At 38.9% G+C, this 22,917-nt stretch overlaps 1 protein-coding gene across 2 annotated transcripts in view; it reads left to right on the forward strand.

Moving 5' to 3' along the window:
* The first annotated feature begins 437 nt into the window (after window positions 1–437).
* Window positions 438–22,917, forward strand: part of ATR (ATR serine/threonine kinase) — a 120,393-nt gene continuing 97,913 nt past the window's right edge. The window contains exons 1-4 of one of the 2 annotated variants that reach the window (XM_061419594.1): window positions 438–1,394; window positions 17,919–18,010; window positions 19,138–19,287; window positions 21,236–22,113. In XM_061419594.1, coding sequence (XP_061275578.1) covers window positions 1,336–1,394; window positions 17,919–18,010; window positions 19,138–19,287; window positions 21,236–22,113 — 1,179 coding nt within the window. In that variant the 5' untranslated portion in view covers window positions 438–1,335. Of the gene's footprint in view, window positions 1,395–17,918; window positions 18,011–19,137; window positions 19,288–21,235; window positions 22,114–22,917 lie in introns of those variants that run through there. The other variant, XM_061419602.1, reaches the window with a different exon arrangement.

Raw genomic sequence — 22,917 nt, forward strand, 5'->3', positions numbered from 1 at the left:
GTGATTTTGGAGCCCAGAAAAATAAAGTCAGCCACTGTTTCCACTGTTTCCCCATCTATTTGCCATGAAGTAATGGGACTGGATGCCATGATCTTCGTTTTCTGAACGTTGAGCTTTAAGCCAACTTTTTTACTCTCCTTTTTCACTTTCATCAAGAGGCCCTTTAGTTCCTCTTCACTTTCTGCCATGAGGGTGGTGTCATCTGCATATCTGAGGTTATTGATATTTCTCCTGGCAATCTTGATTCCAGCTTGTGCTTCCTCCAGCCCAGCGTTTCTCATGATGTACTCTGCATAAGTTAAATAAGCAGGGTGCAACAAATGCAAAAAATTCCTGAGGCAGGAGTGTATTTGGCTGTCACTCCATCACTTTGAGGTTTTTTTTTTTTTTTTAAGATACTGTGTAATGATTATTCTCATTTGCTAAGTAACAAATGTAAGCACACCGCACGCCTTGTCTGATCAAATACATAATTTTGACATGTTAACAGTCTCTTATTATGACTATTTTTCATAAACTGGGTTGAGCTAAAAAATATCCACAGCCAAAAGCCACTGATTTTACTTTAAAAATTAAATCACAGGTAATAGATGCCCGTAACGGTGACATAAATATATTAAATACATAACACTGTTGCTTACTTTATGAAACACAAATAAATACAATTCAACTCTCTTTTTCAATATTAAAAGTGCGAGAACCCTCAAGGAAACCTAAGGGAGACGTCTAGTTGGCGGGGGAGGGAGGGTGGTGAAATCTGCTGAAACAGAAAGGACAAGAAGGAGCCCAACTTCTGCCCCCTAACTCTCAGAAAGGATGTCAAGAGAGTGGTAGAAAATGAGGAACCTGGGAGCGTGACTCCGAGGGGAGGAAACCGGCGATCTAATTCCGGGCCTTTAGCTGCTGAATTGCCTCAGTTTTCAAGTTTCTGATGCGAGGGATTCTGGGTTGGTCCCCACCACGCCCTTGTCGTCCCCAGATTCAGAGGTCTGGCTTCTCTGAGCCTCTGTGGCTGGGAGTGATAGAGCAGAGCAGCTAAAAACCAAAACTAGCAAATCTCGCCTGCCCGGCGCTCCAGGCTCAGAGAGAACCTTACCCGGGAAACCGGACCTGAGCGCGTCCCGCCCCTCGCCACGCCCCCTCACGGCCGCCAGGCCTCCCCCGGGTCCTACGCGGAAACGAACTCAGGCCTAGAGTGCTGACCGGCCGCGGCTTCCGGGAGGAGTTTTGGGCCCCGCGAGTTTCCGTCGGGCGCCGCGCCTCCTCTCCAGAGGTAGTTGTGGAGACGCCAGGAGCCCGCCTCGTTGTAATTGAAGAGTGCCGCGCGTCCTCAGAATGGGCGAGCATGGCTTGGAGCTGGCGTCTATGATCCCAGCCCTCCGGGAGCTGGGCAGGTAGGGCCAGGCTGGCGTCTAACGTGCTCTTCCTCACCGGTCGCGCGCGTCCATGCTCCGATCCCCTCAACCCCGACCGCGGCCCTTGTGGAGATGCTCCACGGCTGATTGGAGCGCTTCTCCCTCAGAGAGGCCGTTGAAAGGTCGCGGGGCGCGGGGAGTCGCCGCAGACCCGCGGGATACGGGTTGGAGGGCACGGGTCGTCTGTTGGTCCCACTTTACCTCAGCCGCGGGCGGGAGTTCTTCCCCCACCCCCCATCCCGATCCCCAGGGGATTGCCTCAGTGGCGGGAGGGAAGCTGCCTTCTGATCACTTTCTCGTCACTTTCCTTCACTCATTTGCTTCTCAAAAGCCTCGTCCCTTTAGATAGGGTGCTTGCCCCCTGCACTTTCCCCAGTTCCTATGCTTTATGATCACTGTTGGTATTTAGTATTTGGTATTGGTATTTAGCTTTTGACCCAAAACTACCCTCGGAAGAAAAATCACTCGTTCTGATTTTGTGCAAGGAAGCCCAGTTGTTTTAAAAAGTTTCTAAATTAGACCGTAGGCCATTCTGGAGGTGGGACCTTTTCATACTGATAATCCACTCTTCAAAACGTTATTTTATTCAGAAATCCCAGGGATCTCCCACAACGTCCACAAAGCATAAATGTTCACAGAATGTTGCTAAAATTTGAAGATAGCTTAATGTTCCAGTTGCAAGTTGTTATTTCCTGTAAACGTCATGTCTGCCTGACTCTTTGTGACCCCATGGACTTCAGCCTGCCAGGCTCCTCTGTCGATGGCATTTTTGTCCGCAGCCAACCAGGCTCCTTTATCCAAGGGATTTTCCAGACGAGAATACTGGAGTGGGTCTTCCCGACCCAGCAATAGAACGAACCCACGTTTCCTGCGTTGGCAGGTGGATTTTTTACCACCCAAGTAAAAGTAAAATTCTATAAACGAGCTGCTGAAAGAGAGGGGACAGATGTCAGTGGCTGCTATCCCCATTCAACACACACATAGCCTTTCCTAAACCTGGCCTGAAGACAGAGACGGGGTTTTTGTTTGTTTAATTTTTATAATACACTGTGAATAGAAAATAAGTGGGCTTGTACCACTGCTGCAGTTGAACTGTCAATTGGAATAGTTGCTTTTCGATTTCTTAAACTGCTTGGAAACTTAGCACACAGCCACAACTGACATTAATCCCATGGGATATTTAATTCCCTTTCTTTTTGCCATACATTTGTGTCTATCTCCACTTGTAGATCCTACAGACATTGACATTTAGTCTTCCTCAGTTACATAGATAGGAAGATATAAATGAAGGGACCATACTTATCTTAACTGAATCATCCTATTGTTGTGTGTATAATTTTTTCCCCACTTTGCATGAATGTTGCAAGCATACTTGTGTTAACATTTTGTAAAGTAACATCTGCCTTTCTAAAATAAGATGAAGGCAAGTCTTCATATGGGAAACTGATATACAGATTTCATCTTTCAGGCTCAGTGTGAAGCTCAGTGTGTTTTCCCTGCCTTGCTTTTAGAACTTACTGATTATTACTTCTCTTCCCTTTTCTGTCTTCCTCTGTGATACTTGTTAATGAAAATAATAGTATCTTGGATTTGTTTATACTCTCTTTCATCAACAGAACTTAGGTTACCTTTTACTCATTTGTAGCCATTCTAATAGAAGGAGTAGAAAAACTGACACATAGAATTGTCTAGTAATAGTTCTTAATGATCATGATTTTTTCATTGCAACTGCTTCATTCACGCTTATTCAGTCTCCCAGTATCTCCATGATCTGGGAGAATGGAGCAGATACTATCACTTGATTAAGAAATGGAGTCATGAAAATTGAAGGATTAAAGTCAAAGAGATAGCAGTTATTGGAGCTAGGTTTACAGAGTCAAGTCATCAAAGCTTTATTTTCCCATTCCCCACCCTCCCCCCCTTTAATTGATCACACAGTTACATTTCTGAAAAAAGTAAGATTTTACTATTTTAATGTGTAGTCTCTTCTTCCTCTGTCTCTCAGGGATAAATTTTGCTCCTGTTTTTTGCTGGTTGAACTTTTTTTTCTCTGCATAGCCTTTCTGGTATTCTCATCCATTCTCCTGCCTTTGACTACCATCTGCTATTTGATGACTCCAGATGTGTGTCTCCAAACCATATTTCCTTCCTGTAGAATCAAAATGCAACTGTATATTGGCAGTTGTTAGTGTAACCCACTTGTTCCCTGGGTGTCCTGTGTACAGTTAAGACTCAATATATCCAGTACAAATTCTCCACATATCCCAACCTCTCCAAGCTTTTTTTTTTTTTTATTCTCTCATTTGCTGAGGTAGAGCTTTCTCAGTAAATGATACCATGTTCATTCATTTTTCCAAACCAGAAATCTGGGTGTCGTTCTTGACTCCATATGTGCTTTCAGGCTATATCCGTAGTCTTCTTTCCATCTTTTTTCTTTTTTAATATTCATTTATTGTTATTTTATTTATTTTTGGCTGTGATGGGTCTTCATTGCTGCACACAGCCTTTCTCCAGTTGTGGCGAGCTGGGGCTGCTCTCTAGTTGCAGTGTGAGGTCTTCTCATTGCAGAGGCGTCTCTTGTTGTGGAGCATGGGTTCTAGGTGTGTGGGCTGAGTAGGTGTGGCACACGGGCTTAGTTGCCTCACAGCCTGTGGGATCTTACCAGACTAGGGATCAAACCAGTGTGCCCTGTATTGCAAGGTGGATTCTTAACCACACAAACCCCTCTTTCCATCTTATTCCTCAGTAACTTGTCTAGTCCCATGGCTTTAAATATTGCCTATGTGCTGATAGGGTTTCCCAGGTGGTGCTAGTGGTAAAGAATTCACCTGCCAATGGAGGAGATGTAAAAGACATGGGTTTGATCCTTGGGTCAGGGAGAGCCCCTGGGGGAGAGCATGGCAACCCACTCCAGTATTCCTGCTTGGAGAATCCCATGGACAGAGGAGCCTGGTGGACTATGGTCCATAGCATCAAAAATGAATCAGACATGACTGAAGTGACTTAGCACACATGCATGCATATGCTGAAGGCTCCCAAATTTATATCTCTAGCCCAAAGATATATGTTAGGTTCTTACTCAACATCTACACTCAGAAATTAAAATTAATATATTCAAAGCAGCACTTGTGATTTACTGTCCTTAAATCTGTTCCTTCCCCAGGTTATTATAAATTTACCAACCAAAAGCCTAAGAGTTATCCTTAATTTTTTTTCCTTTATGCCTTAATAATCCATCAGCAAATCCTGTCCACCCTACCTTTAAAAAAACACTTTTCACCATCTCTACTGCTATCACCATAATTTCTTATCTAGACTATTAAAGTAATTTCCCAGTTAATCTCTTCATTTCTACTTTTACCCACTCACAGTGGATTTCCTACTCAGCAACCAAAGTGATTTTTACAACCATGAATCATATTGTAGATTACATAATATTATTCCCCTGCTCAAAATCTTCCCTTGGTTTTCCAGCATACTTAGAATAAAATCCAAACTCCTTCCCAGAGCCTCTAAGGTCCACCGTAATCTGGCTTCTGCCTGCCTCTCCTCACAGCCGTGTATTCATCCCTTGCCCACTCTATACCAATGACATTGGCCTTATTTTTAGAGTACACCAAGGTCATTCCTGCCTTCATTCCTTTACACTTGTTGTTTCTTCTATCTAAACACTGGCTGATTCCATTCAGAAATCATTTCCAAGGACCGTCTCTGACTTTCCTGTTTAAAATTACTTTGTAATCACAAAATATTTTCCAATAGTGATAGTTCCCATTAAAATGTTAAATGAGACAGTGGGAGGGAGATGAGGGACTGGAGAACAGCAACATTAGCCACTAGAGAAGGTTTAGATGGTGAGAAGAAGCTCATAATGTGAAACTGAGAGGAGAAGTGTCTGAGATGGAATAGGAAATACAAAGATCCCTAGGTGGGAATAAGCCTGCTTTGTAAAGAAGAAGAAGCCTGGAACATAGGGAGCAAAGAGGAGAGTAGTATTAAGGATGGAGGGGTACACAGAGGCCAGATACTTTAGCACTTTATAGGGTAGACTTTAAGTTCAATAGGAAGCCATGGAATTAACATAATTAAATTCATGTTTTTAAAACATGTAAATTCATTCACTTACTTAGAACCTTTTGCAGTCCCATCGCCTTCTGCCAGAGTCCAACTCCAGCAGCCAGGGATTCAATCTGAAGGGGTGAGCGGTGTCGGCGAGAAACTAAGGCAGCCTCTCAGTTTTCTTGGACTGCCTGTTTATTTCAAGCTTATGATTCTCTTTTATACTTTTACAAAAGTATTAGGTCAGAGGTTTGATATTTTTAGTTCCCATTGACCCAGATTTATTTTTCTCCAAAAATCATTGTTGCCCCTCAAAAGGAGTTCCTTCCTCAGCGATTCTCTTATCTACTTTTTCTCATGTGTCCTTGTGAATACACTGTAACTCATGCTAATGTCTGGGCTGCATACCACATTCCTCAGTTTATTTCTTATCTAAGTCCTGTTTGCCCCTAGTATCCTAAGCTCAGTGTTTCTTAGGGCTTCTAGCTAATACTATCTCTAAAGTCCCTAATTTCTATAAGCTATAGTAGAATATACTAACATTACAGCATCCCTTAAATCTTTAGCTTCTAACTATTTTAATTATTCCTAAGCCCTAAATTCAGCAAACTCCTTTGCCATAAACACTTTCCTCACAAATAGGCTTCAGATAGCAGTCCCTCCCATGGTCTCAAACTGCGGCCTGTGTGCTCACCCTGGAACAATTTTTTGTAAAAGTCCTTGAACAAATGTCAGTGATTAACTTTATGAATTATTCTCTGAGCACAGCTGCAGAAGGCTTTATGCCTTCTCATGCTCCTCTCAAAAACAATAAGCACCTTAATATTCTCTTCAGTCAACTCAGCCGAGGAAAGGAAAAAACAAGTCAGAATCACAAAGCCTAACTCCTTCATTCCGGGTCCATGTCTATGGAACAAAGGGAGGGGGTTTAGGGCCATGCCTCCATTTTGTCAGTAATGCCTAAAGCGGCTCCCAACAGCCTTCAATACAGAATTCAAACTCCTTAGCCGGTTCTTTGAGCTTTGACCTTATTGTCCCTCTTCAGCTTCATTTCCAGATAATGCCTCCCTGGTCTTTGGCCATGCAGACCCTCTGACAGTTTCTAGAGCAGCTTATGTTCTTTTTCCTGAGCCTTTACACATGTTTCCTCCACAGGAATACCCCTCTTCCTTCCCTTATTTTACCTGCCTAGCCCCTAGGGATTCTACTTTGTGTCACCTCCTCCAGACAGCCTTGATTCCTCCAAGGGCCTTGACTCCTCCAGGTCCTGCTCAGGACTTAGTGTCCCTTCTATGTTCTGTCTTGGCTGTATTAACTCTTAACCACACTGTGTTAAAATTGCCTTTTTACTTTTTTCTCCTTTAAACTACTCATTGGTTTAGAGCAGATACATCAGTTCAGTTCAGTTGCTCAGCTGTGTCCGACTCTTTTCGACGCCATGGACTGCAGAATGCCAGGCTTCCCTGTCCATCACCAGCTCCCGGAGGTTGCTCAAACTCAATGTCCATTGAGTCGGTGATGCCATCCAACTGTCTCATCCTCTGTGGTCTCCTTCTCCTCCTGCCTTCAATCTTTCCCAGCATCAAGGTCTTTTCTAATGAGTCAGCCCTTTGCATCAGGTGGCCAAAGTATTGGAGCTTCAGCTTCAGCATCAGTCCTTCCAGTGAATATTCAGAACTGATTTCCTTTAGGATTGACTGGTTTGATCTCCTTGCAGTCCAAGACACTCTCAAGAGTCTTCTACAACACCACACTTCAAAAGCATCAACTTGGTAAATACATGGCATCTTGGTTTTCCTGGCATTTGATGCTTGCCCAGGCAAAGTGCTCAAGTGTTTGTTAAATGTATCCAAACTCTATGTGGTACTAAAATTACCACCCAAATATTATTGTATACTTTTGAAAAAGTATGCCCTCTTCATTTCAGTTCAGTTCAGTCCCTCAGTTGTGTCCGACTCTTTGCGACCCCATGAATCGCAGCATGCCAGGCCTCCCTGTCCATCACCTAATGTCGAGGTTGCAAAATAAGAAATGCTTACCCTCCCATGAATTTCTTTATTCTAATAGTACATCTAATAAATGATAATCACTTCACCTTTATAAACTGATTTTTTATTATTTTTATTTTTTATTTTTTTTTTTATAAACTGATTTTTTAAAATTATGCAAATGACACATGAAGGCATAGTCTTTTTTACAAACTTAGACTTTATAGGAAACTCTCACCACCACCCACTATCCCAGTTCCTCTTCACCACAGACCTCCTCATTCACGGTTTTAAGTGACACTTGTCAAATTATACTTGGTTTATGACAAAATCTCCTGATTTTGTCTAAAACAAGTCATGTTACCTTGTAATTTCAGACTTGAAAATTTTTTGATTATATTAAATCTGTGATGTCCTATAGTATGCTATAGACACCAACTTTATGTGGCCACTGAGCGTTTCACATGTGTCTAATCTAAAATTGAGATATGCTATAAATATGAGATACTAGGTTTCAAAGACTTAGTTCCCGAAAGGAGTATAAACAATCTCATTAATAATTTTTATATTGATTACATTTTCAGATAATATTTTTGACATATTATTGTAATGAAAATTGCCTGTTTCTCTTTACATTCTTAATGTGATTATTAGAAAATTTATAATTATGCCTGTGGCTTGCATTATATTTCTACTGGCCAGTTCTGATTTAAATAATAAGATAAATAACACAGTTTTTTCTCTTTCATGTATAAATACAACTACTTATTCTTTGATTCTGTGTGCCTAGGGTTTACATTATTTGTAAATATTTATTATTTCATTTAATGGTTTTTTTTTGTCAAACAGGACACAATTCTAGGTGGGCTGTAGGCAATGCAAAGAGAATTAAAACAGTTTCTCTTCTGCAGCAGCTTATGGTCTCTTGGTAGTGCAGAAATTCATAGAGAAACATAATCTCCCACCTCTAGGATCCTATGGTCTATTGGTAGATATTCCACAGGTTCAGAAAAGATTATACATTAAGGATGAAGGAGGCATAAGATTCAGAAAGATTCTTATGAACCATTGACTCATTCAACAAAGTTTTTTGGACTGTTCACTATATATCAGGACCATTTCCATCATGGCAGTTATACACTGTAGATGCCTTGGGTCCTGTATGTAATCAATTATAATTGGACTTTGTGATTGAATAATCAAGAAAATAATTAGCTTTCTCGCTTTTTCTTTTAGCATTGTTTAAGTGGGAAAATATATATACATTTACAGTACTATGTAAATGTTATAAGTTATTTATATGAAATACTTAATTTTATTTTTTGTAAATAACCAGCTTACCTAATATATCCTCAGCTGTTTTGCCAGTAGAAGTGATGAAGTAAGCTCATCACTTATACACAGCTTTCCATGAGTCTTCTAGGCAGAGTTAGTTATTTCCTGCTGCGGGTGTATATAATGCTTGATTATTATTTTTGTGCATTCTTCCCCTCTCCCCAGCAACTTCCTTGAAGCAAGGCATCTTGCTTTATTTGTCTTTTGAATTTATTATATTACTAGTACCTTTATTCATCTTTTCATCCTATATTAATAAATATATATTAATGATTATCATTATGACTAATGATAATCATGCTGTTGAAGGATTCTCTCTACATGAACATGGATCCCAGAAAGGAAAGCCAAGTTTCAAGAATTAGTTGTTCAAGTCTCTTCATCTTGAGGGAAACAAAACAAAGTTGTCTTGATCTCATGTATTCATTTAGTTAGCACCAACTCCAATTCTTCCCTTCATTTCATGGTCAAGCTTTAGAAAGAGCATGCTCTTCTCAATATTCACATTTCATTTGTTTTTCAACCCTTTAAAATCTGGCTTCTGCCTTTACCTCTACATTAAAATTTTAAAATTCAAAGGACATTTAAAAAAATCAACTTAAAATGGATCAAAGACCTAAATGAAAGAGTAAAAACTGTAAAACTCTTAGAACTCTTAGGGTAAAAGCTTCATGACATTGGATTTGGCAGTGATTTCTTGAATATGACACCAAAAGCATGACAGCATATCAAAAAATAAATTAAATTTTAAATTATCAAAATTAAAAGTTTTATATAGCACAGTATCAGCAGAGTGAAAAGACTACCCATGGAAGGAAAGAAAGTGTTTGCGAATCATATATCTGTAAGGAGTTATCATCCAAAAAATATTAAGAACTGTAGCTCATTATCAACAGCAACAACAAAATTAACCTGATTTAAAAATGAGGAGAGAGTCAGTAGAGCATGAGACTTAAAAATAAAGAAAGGTCTTGAATAGACTTTCTCCAAAGAAGAAAGACAAATGGGCAAAAAGCACATGAAAAGATGTTCAACATCCCTAATTACTAGGAAATTGTGAATCAAAACTACAGAGATACCATTGCAACCCCATGAGGATGTGTACTATTAAAAAAAAAAGAAAACCAACAAAATAACAAGTGTTGGTGAGGATAAGGAAAAATTGGAACCTTTGTAAATTGTTAGTAGGGCTGTAAAATGGTGCAGCTTTGTGGAAGCAGCATGGCAGTTTCTCAAAAAAATTAAACATAGAATTACCATACAATTTTGCATTTCACGTCTGTGTATATACCCAAAATAACTGAAAGGGAATAAAACAGATATAGTGTTCTCACCTTTGTAGGGGCATTATTCACAATAGCTAAATGGTGGAAGCAGCTCAAGTATCTGTGGAAAGATAGATTAAATGTGATATATACACACACAGTCGGAGAAGGCAATGGCACCCCACTCCAGTACTCTTGCCTGGAAAATCCCATAGATGGAGGAGCCTGGTGGGCTGCAGTCCATGGGGTCGCTAAGAGTCAGACACGACTGAGTGACTTCACTTTCACTTCTCACTTTCATGCATTGGAGAAGGAAATGGCAGCCCACTCCAGTGTTCTTGCCTGGAGAATCCCAGGGATGGGGGAGCCTGGTGGGCTACCGTCTGTGGGGTCGCACAGAGTTGGACACGACTGAAGCGACTTAGCAGCATACACACAGTATATAGAATATTATTTAGCCTTAAAAAGGAAGGAAATTCTGACACGTGTTACAACATGCATGAACTGTGAAGACATATGTGAAGTGAAATAAGTCAGTCACAATGGACAAATATAGAATGCAACTTGTATGATGTAGTCAAATTCATAGAAACAGAATTGGAGGAAGAGGAGGAGGAAGTCGGGAGATAATTGTTTACTGAGTACAGTTTCAGTTTGGGAAGACAAAAAAGTGCTAGAGAGGGATGGTGGTGATGGTGTAGGATAATGTGAATGTGCTTAATGCCACAGAACAGTACTCTTAAAGGTTAAGATGGTAAATTTTATGTAAATGTATTTTACCATATAAAATATATATGCAAAGGACATTTTAACTAATTTTATTTGATCTTGTTGACAGCTCCTCCTTAGAATTCTCACCTCCTTGGATTCTAGAACACATCTCTCATGGCTTTTCTGTTTCTCTGACCCTTTTCTTTTCTCCTCATGGCTCCTCTAACCTTAACTTAAGGTTATGTCTTTGGCTTTCCTGTTACTTACTACCTTTGCATTCTTATTCAAGGCTTCCACTACTACTAGCTCTAATACTGGTAGATTATATAATCTGCATAAGAATCAGTTTCCTCATGTGAAAATTAGGGTCTAATTTCCTGATTTTGTTTCATGTGAAATATGAAATAATACAATATGTTTAGCTTTGCTTGATATGTACTATTATATATCAATAACAGTCTATATCTCTAGGCTAGTTAGTCTATATCCCATTTCACTTGAGGTCTAGAACTGTAATTCCAACAGTCTTTAGGACATCCTGTAGTTCCCTTGAGACCTTAAACTCACTGTTTCTAAAACTGGGGTTTTTTTCCTCCCCATACCTGTGTTTCCACCTGTGTTAACTGTTTTGGTGATTAGGTCATAATTGGTCTGGATAGAGGGCTAGATTGATTTATCCGTCTCCTGTATTAAACTATCTTTTACCTTCCCAATGGAGATCTTCCCTGGTGGCTCAGATGGTAAAGCATCCACCCGAAATGCAGGAGACCTGGGTTGGATCCCTGGGTTGGGAAGATCCCCTGGAGAAGGAAATGGCAACCCCCTCCAGTGTTCTTGCCTGGAGAATCCCATGGACAGAGGACCTCGATAGGCTACAGTCCACGGGGTCGCAAAGAGTCAGGCACGACTGAGCGACTTCACTTTCACTTTCACTTTACCTTCCCAATAGTAGCTTCTGATGAGTTCTCTAGTACATTATAGGCACTCAATAAGTGTTTGTTGATTACATGATTGACTGTATGATTCCTCATCATGTAGTGGAACCCAGACTTTCTATTATATTGTTATGTTCTATTCCTTGGTTACTTATACACAATTATAGAACTCAAGTTGAATTCATTCAGGATTCTAGGATGCTCTTCCTCAGATTAATTATTGTATCTCCTTTTAATATTACTTTTTCTTGGTTGTTCTTAGGATTCTATGTATATTTTTTCCTAACATTTATTGAACTTTTATTGTGGAAAGTTTTGAACATACAATAAAAGAGAAAATGGTATATAGATTTTCCATTTCACATAATGATAATAATCAATTCATGGCTCTCTTCCTCTCAGAGTTTAGTTCAGTTCAGTTCAGTTGCTCAGTCATGTCCGACTCTTTGCGACCCCATGGACCACAGCATGCCAGGCCTCCCTGTCCATCACCAACTCCTGGAATTTACCTAAACTCATGTCCATTGAGTCAGTGATGCCATCCAGTCATCTCATCTCTGTTATCCCCTTATCCTCCTGCCTTCAATCTTTCCTGGCATCAGGGTCTTTTCAAATGAGTCAGCTCTTCACATCAGGTGGCCAAAGTATTGGAGTTTCAACTTCAACATTGGTCTTTCCAGTGAACACTCAGGACTGATCTCCTTTAGCATGGACTGATTGTATCTCCTTGCAGTCCAAGGGACTCTCAAGAGTCTTCTCCAACACCACAGTTCAAAAGCATCAATTGTTTGGCACTCAGCTTTCTTTATAGTCCAATCTCACATCCATACATGACTACTGGAAAAACCATAGCCTTAACTAGATGGACCTTTGTGGACAAAGTAATGTCTCTGCTTTTTAATATGCTGTCTAGGTTGGTCATAACTTTCCTTCCAGGGAGTAAGCATCTTTTAATTTCATGGCTGCAGTCACTATCTGCAGTGATTTTGGAGCCCCCCAAAATAAAGAGACCAAATTGCCAACATCCGCTGGATCATCAAAAAAGCAAGAGAGTTCCAGAAAAACATATATTTCTGCTTTATTGACTATGCCAAAGCCTTTGTGTGGATCACAATAAACTGTGGAAAATTCTGAAAGAGATGGGAATAACAGACCACCTGACCTGCCTCTTGAGAAATTTGTATGCAGGTCAGGAAGCAACAGTTAGAACTGGACATAGAACAACAAACTGGTCCCAAATCAGGAAAGGAGTATGTCAAGGCTGTATATTGTCACCCTGCTTATTTAACTTATATGCAGAATACATCATGAGAAATGCTGGGCTGGAAGAAGCACAAGCTGGAATCAAGATTGCTGGGAGAAATATCAATAACCTCAGATATGCAGATGACACCACCCTTATGGCAGAAAGTGAAGAGGAACTAAAGAGCCTCTTGATGAAAGTGAAAGTGGAGAGTGAAAAAGTTGGCTTAAAGCTCAACATTCAGAAAACGAAGATCAAGGCATCTGGTCCCATCACTTCATGGGAAATAGATGGGGAAACAATGGAAACAGTGTCAGACTTTATTTTTTGGGCTCCAAAATCACTGCAGATGGTGACTGCAGCCATGAAATTAAAAGAGGCTTACTCCTTGGAAGGAAAGTTATGACCAACCTAGATAGCATATTCAAAAGCAGAGACATTCCTTTGCCAACAAAGGTCCGTCTAGTCAAGGCTATGGTTTTTCCTGTGGTCATGTATGGATGTGAGAGTTGGACTGTGAAGAAAGCTGAGCGCTGAAGAATTGATGCTTTTGAACTGTGGTGTTGGAGAAGACTCTTGAGAGTCCCTTGGACTACAAGGAGATCCAACCAGTCCATTCTGAAGGAGATCAGCCCTGGGATTTCTTTGGAAGGAATGATGCTAAAGCTGAAACTCCAGTACTTTGGCCACCTCATGCGAAGAGTTGACTCATTGGAAAAGACTCTGATGCTGGGAGGGATTGGGGGCAAGAGGAGAAGGGGATGACAGAGGATGAGATGGCTGGATGGCATCACTGACTCGATGGATATGAGTCTGGGTGAACTCCTGGAGTTGGTGATGGACAGGGAGGCCTGGCGTGCTACGATTCATGGGGTTGCAAAGAGTTGGACACGACTGAGCAACTCAACTGAAAAATAAAGCCTCTCACTGTTTCCAGTGTTTCCCCATCTATTTGCCATGAAGTGATGGGACAAGATGCCATGATCTTAGATTTCTGAATGTTGAGCTTTAAGCCAACTTTTTCACTCTCCTCTTTCACTTTCATCAAGAGGCTCTTTAGTTCTTCTTAGCTTTCTGCCATAAGGGTGGTTCATCTGCATAACTAAGGTTATTGATATTTCTCCCAGCAATCTTGATTCCAGCTTGTGCTTCATCCAGACCAGTGTTTCTCATGATGTATTCTGCATATAAGTTAAATAAGCAGGGTGACAATATACAGCCTTGACGTACTCCTTTCCTGATTTGGAACCAGTCTGTTGTTCCATGTCCAGTTCTAACTGTTGCTTCCTGACCTGGATACAGATTTCTCAAGAGGCAGGTCAGGTGGTCTGTTATTCCCATCTCTTTCAGAATTTTCCACAATTTATTGTGATCCACACAGTCAAAGGCTTTGGCATAGTCAATAAAGCAGAAATAGATGTTTTTCTGAAACTGTCTTGTTTTTTCGGTGATCCAGCGGATGTTGGCAATTTGATCTCGGTTCCTCTGCCTTTTCTAAAACCAGCTTGAACATCAGGAAGTTCACGGTTCACGTATTGCTGAAGCCTGGCTTGGAGAATTTTGAGCATTACTTTACCAGCATGTGCTGTTGCTGCTGCTGCTGCTGCTAAGTCGCTTTAGTCGTGTCCGACTCTGTGCGACCCCATAGACGGCAGCCCACCATGCCCAGTCCCTGGGATGAGTGCAATTGTGCGGTAGTTTGAGTATTCTTTGGCATTGCCTTTCTTAGGCACTGGAATGAAAAGTGACCTTTTCCAGTCCTGTGGCCACTGTCCAGTTTTCCAAAATTGCTGGCTTATTGAATGCAGCACTTTCACAGCATCATCTTTCAGGATTTGAACTAGGTCAACTGGAATTCCTTCACCTCCACTAGCTTTGTTCATAATAATGCTTCCTAAGGCCCACTGACTTCTCATTCCTGGATGTCTGGCTCTAGGTGAGTGATCACACCGTAATCATCTGTGTCGTGAAGATCTTTTTTGTATAATTCTTCTGTGTATTCTTGCCACCACCTCTTAATATCTTCTGCTTCTGTTAGGTCCATACCATTTCTGTCCTTTATCGAGCCAATCTTTGCGTGAAATGTTCTCTTGGTATCTCCGATTTTCTTGAAGAGATCTCTACTCTTTCCCATTCTATTGTTTTCCTCTATTTGTTTGCACTGATCACTGAGGAAGGCTTTCTTATCTCTCCTTGCTATTCTTTGTAACTCTGCATTCAAATGGGTATATCTTTTCTTTTCTCCTTTGTTCTTTGCTTCTTTTCTTTTCACAGCTGTTTGTAAGGCCTTCTCAGACAGCCATTTTGCTTTTTTGCGTTTCTCTTTCTTGGGGATGGTCTTTCTCCCTGTCTCCTATACAATGTCATGAACCTCCGTCCATAGTTCATCAGGCACTCTGATGAACTATGGAATCTATTTCTCAATAGATTTAAATAGATTTCTTAATAGATTTAAATCTACTCCTCAGAGTACTTTGCAGCAAATTCCAGACATCATTTTATCAATCAGATCAGATCAGATCAGTCGCTCAGTCGTGTCCGACTCTTTGCGACCCCATAAATCGCAGCACGCCAGGCCTCCCTGTCCATCACCAACTCCAGGAGTTCACCCAGACTCATATCCATCGAGTTAGTGATGCCATCCAGCCATCTCATCCTCTGTCATCCCCTTCTCCTCTTGCCCCCAATCCCTCCCAGCATCAGAGTCTTTTCCAATGAGTCAACTCTTCGCATGAGATGCCCAAAGTACTGGAGTTTCAGCTTTAGCATCATTCCTTCCAAAGAAATCCCAGGGCTGATCTCCTTCAGAATGGACTGGTTGGATCTCCTTGTAGTCCAAGGGACTCTCAAGAGTCTTCTCCAACACCACAGTTCAAAAGCATCAATTCTTCGGCACTCAGCCTTCTTCACAGTCCAACTCTCACATCCATACATGACCACAGGAAAAACCATAGCCTTGACTAGACGAACCTTTGTTGGCAAAGGAATGTCTCTGCTTTTGAATATTCTGTCTAGGTTGGTCATAACTTTCCTTCCAAGGGGTAAGCGAAATACCACTATTTATTTCTAGAGTGTAAAGACTTTTTAGACATACCGCAATACCATTTTCATACCTAAAACTTTAATTTCTTAAAAACATCAAATATCTAGGCTGCTCAAATTTTCTCAGTTGTCATTTATAGTTTGCTATTTTTATTCTTGATTCAGAATCCAATGTAGGACTAGCCACTGTACTTGGTCGATACGGTTCTTAAATCTTCATTATAAGTTTCTTCTCTCTTTTTTCCCTTGGAATTTCTTTGTTGAAGAAACTGTTTTCTTTTGATTTTTCTAGAAGTCTAGATCTATTCAATAGAAATATGAAGGAAGTCACATATATAATTGAAAATTTCTCACATTACAAAATGCTACATTACAAAAAGGAAATAGGTGAAATTAATTTTAGCAATATATATTATTACCATATCGTATATATCACTTATATGTGGAATTTAAAATACAACACAAATGAACTTATTTATGAATCAGAAACAGACTCACACATAGAGAACAGACTTGTGGTGCCAAAGGTGGGGAGCAGGGGAGAGTTGAATGGGAGTTTGGGACTAGCAGATGCAAATTATTATATACAGATGGATAAACAACAGCATCCTATTGTATAGCACAGAAAGCCATATTGAATATCCTGTAATAAACCATAATAGAAAATAATATGGAAAAGAATATATGATAACTGATTCACTTTGCTGTATACCACAAACTAATACAATGTCATAAGTCAATTATGCTTCTATTAAAATAAAAGAAACTAAAGAAACCCAACATATATTATTTAACTCAGTATATCCAGATGTTATCATTTTAACATGTAATTAATATAACATTATTAATGCAGTATTACACATTTTTGGTAGTGAATATTCCAAATCCAATGTGTATTTCATACTTGTAGCACATCTCATTTTGGACTAGCTATATATCAGGTTCTCAATAGTGTGTGGTAAAGGTTTACCATATTGGGCAAGATAGGTCTAGACTTTGCAGATTGTATACTTTGCAGAATACTATCAGTGTCAACATTAAAACTAAACACATTTGGTAAGTTCAACTTTAGAGAATTTTTTACAGATGAAATCGTGAGTCCCTTAAGGGTTGTTGTTCATTCGCCCAGTTGTGTCCAACTGTTTGTGACCCCATGGATCGCAGCACACCAAGCCTCCCTATCCCTCATCATCTCCCAGAGTTTGCCCAAGTTCATGTCCATTGCATTGGTGATGCCATACAGCCATCTTATCCTTTGACACCCTCTTTCTTTGTGCCCTCAGTCCCTGCCATCAGGGACTTTTCCAGAGTTGGCTGTTCACATCAGGTGACCAAAATACTGGTGCTTCAACTTCAACATCAGTCCTTCCAATGAGTATTCAGGGTTGATTTCCTTTAAGATTGCCTAGTTTGATCTCCTTGCTGTCCAAGGGACTCTCAATAGTCTTCTCTAGGACCACAGTTCAGAGGCATTAATTCTTTGGTGCTCTGCCTTCTTTACAGTCCAGCTCTCATAACCCTACATGACCATTGGGAAGACCGTAGCCTTGACTGTTTGGACCTTTGTTGGCTGAATGATGTCTCTGCTTTTCAACACACTGTCTAGGTTTGTCATAGCTTTCCTGCCAAGAAGCAATTGTCTTCTGATTTCATGGCTGCAGTCACCATCCACAGTGATTTTTAGAGCCCAAGACGAGGAAATCTGTCACTGTTTCCACCTTCTCCCCTTCTATTTGCCATGAAGTAATGGGGCTGGATGCCATCATATTAGTTTTTTTAATATTTAGTTTTAATCTGGCTTTTTCAGTCTCCTCCTTCACCCTCATCAGGAGGGTCTTTAATTCATCTTCACTTGCTGCCGTTAGAGTGGTATCATCCATGGTATCATCCCTTTAAGGGTTAAAAGCATTTTATTTGTGTTTTAGTGCCAGTCCAGAGGAATATAATACTGTTGTACAGAAGCCAAGACAAATTCTATGTCAGTTCATTGACCGAATACTTACAGACGTAAATGTTGGTAAGAAAAAGTTATTTCTGATATAAATCATGAATTGTTTTCTTTTTCATGTATGCACATTATAGTAGCATTTTTCTCCATGTAGCTTTAGATATATAGTTAGGACTTATGATAGTTACTTGTTGTTGTTCATATTAAAGTTTGTATTACTTATTACTTATTATATAATGTGATTTACACTTTTAAAATAATTCTGTTTTCTTCATTGTTATCTAGATAGTGCTTGCCATGATTCTTTTTTGATATATGAATTATTTTAAATAAAAATATTTGGCCAGTTCTCTTTTAGATAGGTCTTATGTCAGTGGTTGAAAAACAGCAAATGCCATTTTAAGAAACTCTTTGTATAAGAGTTGGCCACTTTGTCAATGAAAGGTAATAAAATTCTGTGAGTTGTTGAATCAACTATTTACTGTTTGTGACAATCTAAAAGACAAATCCTACCAACTTGGTAAGATGGTGTCATATGTGCCATGTCTGTTGAAATTACATGGAAGGGACAATCTGAAATGGCATGTGGCTCATGATTTATAAATTTAATTCCAAATTTGACATAGATTTTAAGAATTACAATAGTCATCTAGCCTTTCTTTTTCAATCAGTAAAATTCTGAGTTCCTGAAAAATAACAAGGACTACTGAGTACTTGCAAAATGTGTTTTCATATGATACTCCATCTGTTTAGACCACTTGTCCTTACCCTCTCTGTTTGACCAACTCCTTATCATCTAGGAATCAACTCCTTCACAGGCTCTTTCCAGACCCTTGCTTCATTTATTGTAGATTAGTGTAGTTAACACATCATATTATTGATATAATTACTAATTTATTTGTCTGACTCCCTTATCTGATTGTTAGGGTTTTTTTTTAATCCTCAGATTTTAACACAGTGCCAGGAATATTATAGACCTATAGCCTACATGTTTGGTAAATGGATATATGATAGATGAATACATGTGATTATTAAACATTTAAAATTAGGAAGATAGGATTGTAGTGTTTAGTCCCATGAATTTATCATAAACTCTGTGTTGGACATAATTCTTGTCACCAGAGACTAGTTTCTTAACAAAAAAACTGCCATTTAATTTGTTATGACTTTTTAAAATGAATCTTTTGTTGTTTTAGTTGCTCTGGAACTTGTGAAGAAAACTGACTCTCAGCCAACCTCTGTGATGTTGCTTGATTTCATCCAGCATATCATGAAGTCCTCCCCACTTATGTTTGTAAATGTGAATGGAAGCCATGGGCAAAATGAAGCCAAAGGCAGTTGTATTGGTAAGTTCTAATGTTTGTACATTTATTTTTGATCTCTTTTATGAATTCTGCCTCTTCTGCTCTCCTGAAGTGTCACAAACACATTGTTATGTGTATTTTGGTCAAATTTGCTATAAGTTGAGGGAGCAAAATGGTTTTATTTCATGCATCCTTGTTTTCTTTTTTTTTTTTTCCTTGTTTTCTTTTATTATGAACTAGATACCACAAATGGAGCAGAAGTAACTGATTATGTTTATACGCCATTGAACATTTAAGCAGTTTTCTTTTTTCTGTTTTTGATAATGTCTTTTTTTTAGATCGTGCATTAGCAAACCATGGCTCATAGACTGGCTGCCTGTTTCTGGAAACAAAGTTTTGTTGGCACATAGCCATGATCATTCATTTATGTATTGTCTGCAGCTACTTCAAAGGCAACTGAGTAGTTGACATGGAGATCATATGGTCCTTAAGCCTGAAATATTTCATATATGGCCCTCATGCCTGAAATATTTCATATTTGGCCCTCTCAGAACAAGCTTACTACTCCCATTCTGGATGTTGAAACTTTTTTCCAGGCTTTTCTCCTTATTCTCACTACTTTTGTCCTTTTTGTTAGCTTCATCATAAAGAGATGTAAAGCAAATATCTTTTTTTCTGTACAATGCATAGAGTATTTAAAATTTTTTTGCTTGAATCTTAAGAGTCAACTTTGATAGTATGTTCTCTAAAAAGTCTTTTCTGACCATTACTGATGGTCTATGCTAGGACTAGCTTAGTTACTCTTTCTTTATGCTGTATTAATACAAAGTGTTCTACATTTCTTCTGTCATGGTACTTATTAAACTATTAATACATTATCAGTTCAGTTCAGTCGCTCAGTTGTGTCCGACTCTTTGCAACCCCATGAATCGCAGCACTCCAGGCCTCCCTGTCCATCACCAACTCCCGGAGTCCACCCAAACTCATGTCAATCGAGTCGGTGATGCCATCCAGCCATCTCATCCTCTGTCATCCCCTTCTCCTCCTGCCCTCAGTCCCTCCCAGCATCAGGGTCTTTTCCAGTGAGTCAGCTCTTCGCATGAGGTGGCCAGAGTATTGGAGTTTCAGCTTCAGCATCAGTCCTTCCAATGAACGCCCAGGACTGATCTCCTTTAGAATGGACTGGTTGGATCTCCTTGCAGTCCAAGGGACTCTCAAGAGTCTTCTTCGACACCACAGTTCAAAAGCATTAATTCTTCGGCGCTCAGCTTTCTTCACAGTCCAACTCACATCCATACATGACCACTGGAAAAATATAAATACTTGTTAATCTATATTCTTTGCTACACTGACTTTTAAACAACAGGTTATAACCCATTTAGTGGGTATTAAAGATGAAATATAATTGACTAGAAATATCATAGTACATTGCAGAATAAGTAATATTTTATTAAACTTTTATCATTTATTAAATAAAATAATATGCATATTTATGCTACACTGTGATATAAAATATATCTCTTAGTTGCAATTTTCAGGAAATTATATTGTAGGATTTAGGAGGACAAGACTATGACTGATTTGTTCTTATGCATCTAAGGCAGAGTCACCATTCAATAATATTTGGGGGAATGATAACTATATATTGAGCATTTAGTTAACTTTGGGCACTATGCAGAAAATTTCATATATATTATCTTACTTGGTTGGGGTAACATATAAAGTAAGTGTCATTGTCCCCTTTTCAAAATGAAGTTATAGAAGTTTAGAGAAATTAAAAGTTCACACAACTACTAAGTGGAAAGCTAGAATCTTGTCTGACTCCAAATTGGTATTCTAAATTATTATAATATGTTTCCATTGTGTAGGGAATATTGTAGACTATTTTGTCAATGAAGTTTATACTTTAAAAATAAATCAAGCATTTAGCAAATTAAGTAGCACTCTAATATACTTAATTATTTAATATCTTTTTCTGTTTATTTCAAAGAGTTCAGTAATTGGATCATAACAAGACTTCTGCGGATTGCAGCCACTCCATCCTGTCATATGTTACACAAAAAAATCTGTGAAGTCATCTGTGCATTATTATTTCTTTTTAAAAGCAAGAGTCCTGCTATTTTTGGAGTACTGATGAAGGAATTATTACATCTTTTTGAAGACTTGATTTACTTCCACAAAAGATATGCAGTAGAACACTTTGTGGAATGGCCAGTGGTAGTTCACCGGTTTTTAAGTCAATTCGATGAACATGTAGGATATTTACAGCCAGCTCCTTTGCAGCTCATGAACATGCAAAATTTAGAGTTTATTGAAGTCACTTTATTGACGGTTCTTATTCGTATTATTGCAATTGTGTTTTTTAGAAGGCAAGAACTCTTACTTTGGCAGATAGGTTGTGTTCTGCTAGAGTATGGGAGTCCAAAAGTTAAATCCTTAGCAATTAGCCTTTTAACTGAACTCTTTGAGCTTGGAGGACTACCAGCACAACCAGCCAGCACTTTTTTCAGCTCATTTTTCGAATTATTAAAACAACTAGTAGAAATGGATGCTGACCAATTGAAACTCTATGAAGAGCCATTATCAAAGCTGATAAAGACCCTGTTCTCCTCTGAAACAGAAGCTTATAGAAATATTGAGCCTGTCTACTTAAATATGCTGCTAGAAAAACTCTGTGTCATGTTTGAAGATGGTGTGCTTTTGCAGCTTAAGTCTGATTTGCTAAAAGCAGCTTTGTGCCACTTACTGCAGTATTTCCTTAAATATGTGCCAGCTGGGTATGAATCTGCTTTACAAGTCAGGAAGGTTTATGTGAGAAATATTTGTAAAGCTCTTGTAGATGTGCTTGGAGTTCAGGCAGATGTGGAGGTAAGTCATTTTTTTGTTAAGCATATATTTTTGCCTTAATTTAAGTGGATGCATTGTGCAAGAGTAATAAAGAGGAAATAGAATATCTTTTTTTGGTTGCTAGATTATCTATAATAATGTACATTCAGAATGGGATACTTTTTATAATCTACTTTGACTTCCTATTACGGATTTTTAATTTTGTTTCAGAAAGATTTTTTCACTATGTTGGTAATGAATTGCCAATGGAGTAGAATGTGTTAAAGTAGAGTTTGTGAAGAGTAAACATGTTTGTTGCATTATTAATTAAAAAGGGGCCAGGTATCAACTTCATTGCAAAAACTTTGAGCACTCACCTAGACTTTTTCTTTGACAGGTTATAATCGATCACTTCTAGAAAATCTATGAGTATATAGTACTAGTCATGCCAAATTATGCCTTTTTTTCTATTTGAACTATGGGAGTGTGATACAATAGATATGCAATAAATTGATTAAATATTTTAGTTTATATGTAATAATATTTTACTTTATCTGTAAATCTTGCTAGATTTGTTGTATAAAAGAAGTTAGTCATTTCCTTGTAGAATTTTTCTTTGTGGCATTTTGGTCAAGGGAAAACAAGTTATAGAAGGATTTGTCTTAGGCCTTCTAAAACTATAGAACCATAGTTCTAGATATAGAGCTATATATGTGTCTATATATACACTGTGAAATAATTAGATTAACTTAGGTTTTTGTTTTGTTTGATGAGACTCTGAAAATAATTTACCTTCTTTGGAATCTTAATACCTAATGCATTTTTGCTATCTATGAATAATACATA

This window comes from Bos javanicus, chromosome 1, assembly GCF_032452875.1.
Source record: "Bos javanicus breed banteng chromosome 1, ARS-OSU_banteng_1.0, whole genome shotgun sequence".
NCBI lineage: Eukaryota > Metazoa > Chordata > Mammalia > Artiodactyla > Bovidae > Bos > Bos javanicus.